The 1,906-nt window shown below is 35.0% G+C and overlaps 1 protein-coding gene across 1 annotated transcript in view; it reads left to right on the top strand.

Annotated features, from left to right (window-relative positions):
- LOC119591653 (vascular endothelial growth factor A-like) overlaps positions 1-1,906 on the top strand; it is a 7,441-nt gene that overhangs the window by 1,092 nt on the left and 4,443 nt on the right. Inside the window, exons 2-3 of the mRNA XM_037940408.1 lie at positions 629-737; positions 858-983. Coding sequence (XP_037796336.1) covers positions 629-737; positions 858-983 — 235 coding nt within the window. The remainder of the gene's footprint in view (positions 1-628; positions 738-857; positions 984-1,906) is intronic.

Below are 1,906 nucleotides of genomic sequence, written 5' to 3'. Positions count from 1 at the left end.
TATTGTGTGTGTGTACTTATTCATTCTCATTCATATCCGTTTTCTTTATGAACAAAGAGAAAAATAAATCGATAAAGATAGATGCTTAAGGAAGGGGAAAACTGGTTTCTAAATCTCATTATCCTGAGGAAAGGCTTTTCGCAAAATGTATTTTGGCTTTACTCTGCGCCACATTGTAAGCTATTTAGTATTAAAATAACTCACATGGGCACCTGCTATTTACATGTTGTGAGAAGTAGCATATGAATTTAAGAAAATCGTGATACACCCTACGTTAGAGATCAAGAAGCTGTCTCATGATTTGCTTTGAAACTTTTACTTGGTCAGAGTTGATGAAATACTGTAAAACTGCATAGAGTAATTGTGTTAAAAAATATTTGAGAACAACGGACTAATGCTGACAAGAGTCTTAAAAAATAACACTTAAGGAAAATAAGGAAATTACTCCTAGTATTCATCCTTGGGACTGACCACACGATAATTGCGGCGACTTGACGGCCAAATAATTATAATGATAAATGGTCAAGCAATTAAGACACTGGCCCCTAAAATACTCTTTAGTAGCCTGAGTTACATCCACACCAGAGGGTAATTTGTCACAGAACATTAATGAGAAATATCCCAATAGATGGCGCTTAATCGTGGTGTCCTGCTTCCTGCTTGGCGATCCTTCGACGCAGTCCAGTCCCACTAACGTCGGCGATGACTCCAGACTCCTTCCCGTTTCAGTGTCACAAGTAAGCATTTCTCTTCTATCAAAGTCAGTTTTGAATATAAACGATTTTGGTATATCTAAAACCATCGGGTAATTCTTTTCATGATTAAATGAGCGTCTGATTACGATTTCTCGCAAACAGGAGTGGCCTTTGGAAACGATGCTGAAGGTAACCGCGAAGAAAGAACTGCGGGAATTCGTCATGAATTTCCTTCTGGATGAGAGGATGTGCTCCTCCAAGGCGCTCTTCGAGGTGGTCGTCGGAGAGGTAAGAAATTCAGTACTTCTCACTGAATCAGCAAATCAGGGTTTTGTGTTTATTCTTGTTGTGTTATCTCTAGTATCGCCGTTATTATGATCCGTGTGGCAAAAGCAATAGGTCATGTTAAGTCTTAAAAGGTTCAGATCAGGAATTTATGCGATGGATCAGTGTCTTCTGGGTCTGTTAGATGTTATATTGATCTTCACCCAATTTTTTTCCGAATTGATTTTCACCCAATTTTTTTTTTTCGTTCCAATTACCTCTGTTGCTATCTGGGATGATCTTTTAATGTTTACGTAGATGACATTTCTCTTTTGATCGTCGTATTTATTTCTGCTCTTTCTGCTTTTTTGACTGGTCTTCTCATGTGCGATTTCAAGAGACCTGCATTCTTTTTCTTTCTTGATACACGTTGCTTTTTGAACATTTTCTTTTTCATTTTCTTCACATTTTTAACTATAGATTTTTTTTTCTTTTTATCTTCAGTGTCTTTAGTCGTTCATATATCGTTTATTTTCTCTTTTTAATTTTTTTTCGTCAATAACTTCTGCAATTAGTTGGCTTTCTGTCTCAGCAGGTCTGCGATACGAATCTGTTAAATTGATTTCTTCACTCTAACTCTATTATCCTTATAATTGATATAGTTACCTTTATTTTATCTCCAGTAGTATTTTTTCTCATTATTAATCTTCTAATCTCTTCCAGTTTTCTTCCTATTAATAAATCATTATGATCTGACTTAATTACATGATTATTACCCTGGTTTATTCAAACACACTAGCTAAATCCCATGCGTTCTTTGTCTACTGCATTCTAGAAATCATTGATATGTTCATGTAATTGATAACATTTGCATTTTAATCAAATTCACATCTGTATTCGATTTATATTTTTCTTTTTATATTCTAATTCATGAAATTCTTGTGACT

This window comes from Penaeus monodon, chromosome 29 (genome assembly GCF_015228065.2).
Source record: "Penaeus monodon isolate SGIC_2016 chromosome 29, NSTDA_Pmon_1, whole genome shotgun sequence".
In the NCBI taxonomy this organism is placed as follows: domain Eukaryota; kingdom Metazoa; phylum Arthropoda; class Malacostraca; order Decapoda; family Penaeidae; genus Penaeus; species Penaeus monodon.
Note: the sequence above shows the minus strand (reverse complement) of the source record. Positions and strands in the feature narration are given on the sequence as shown.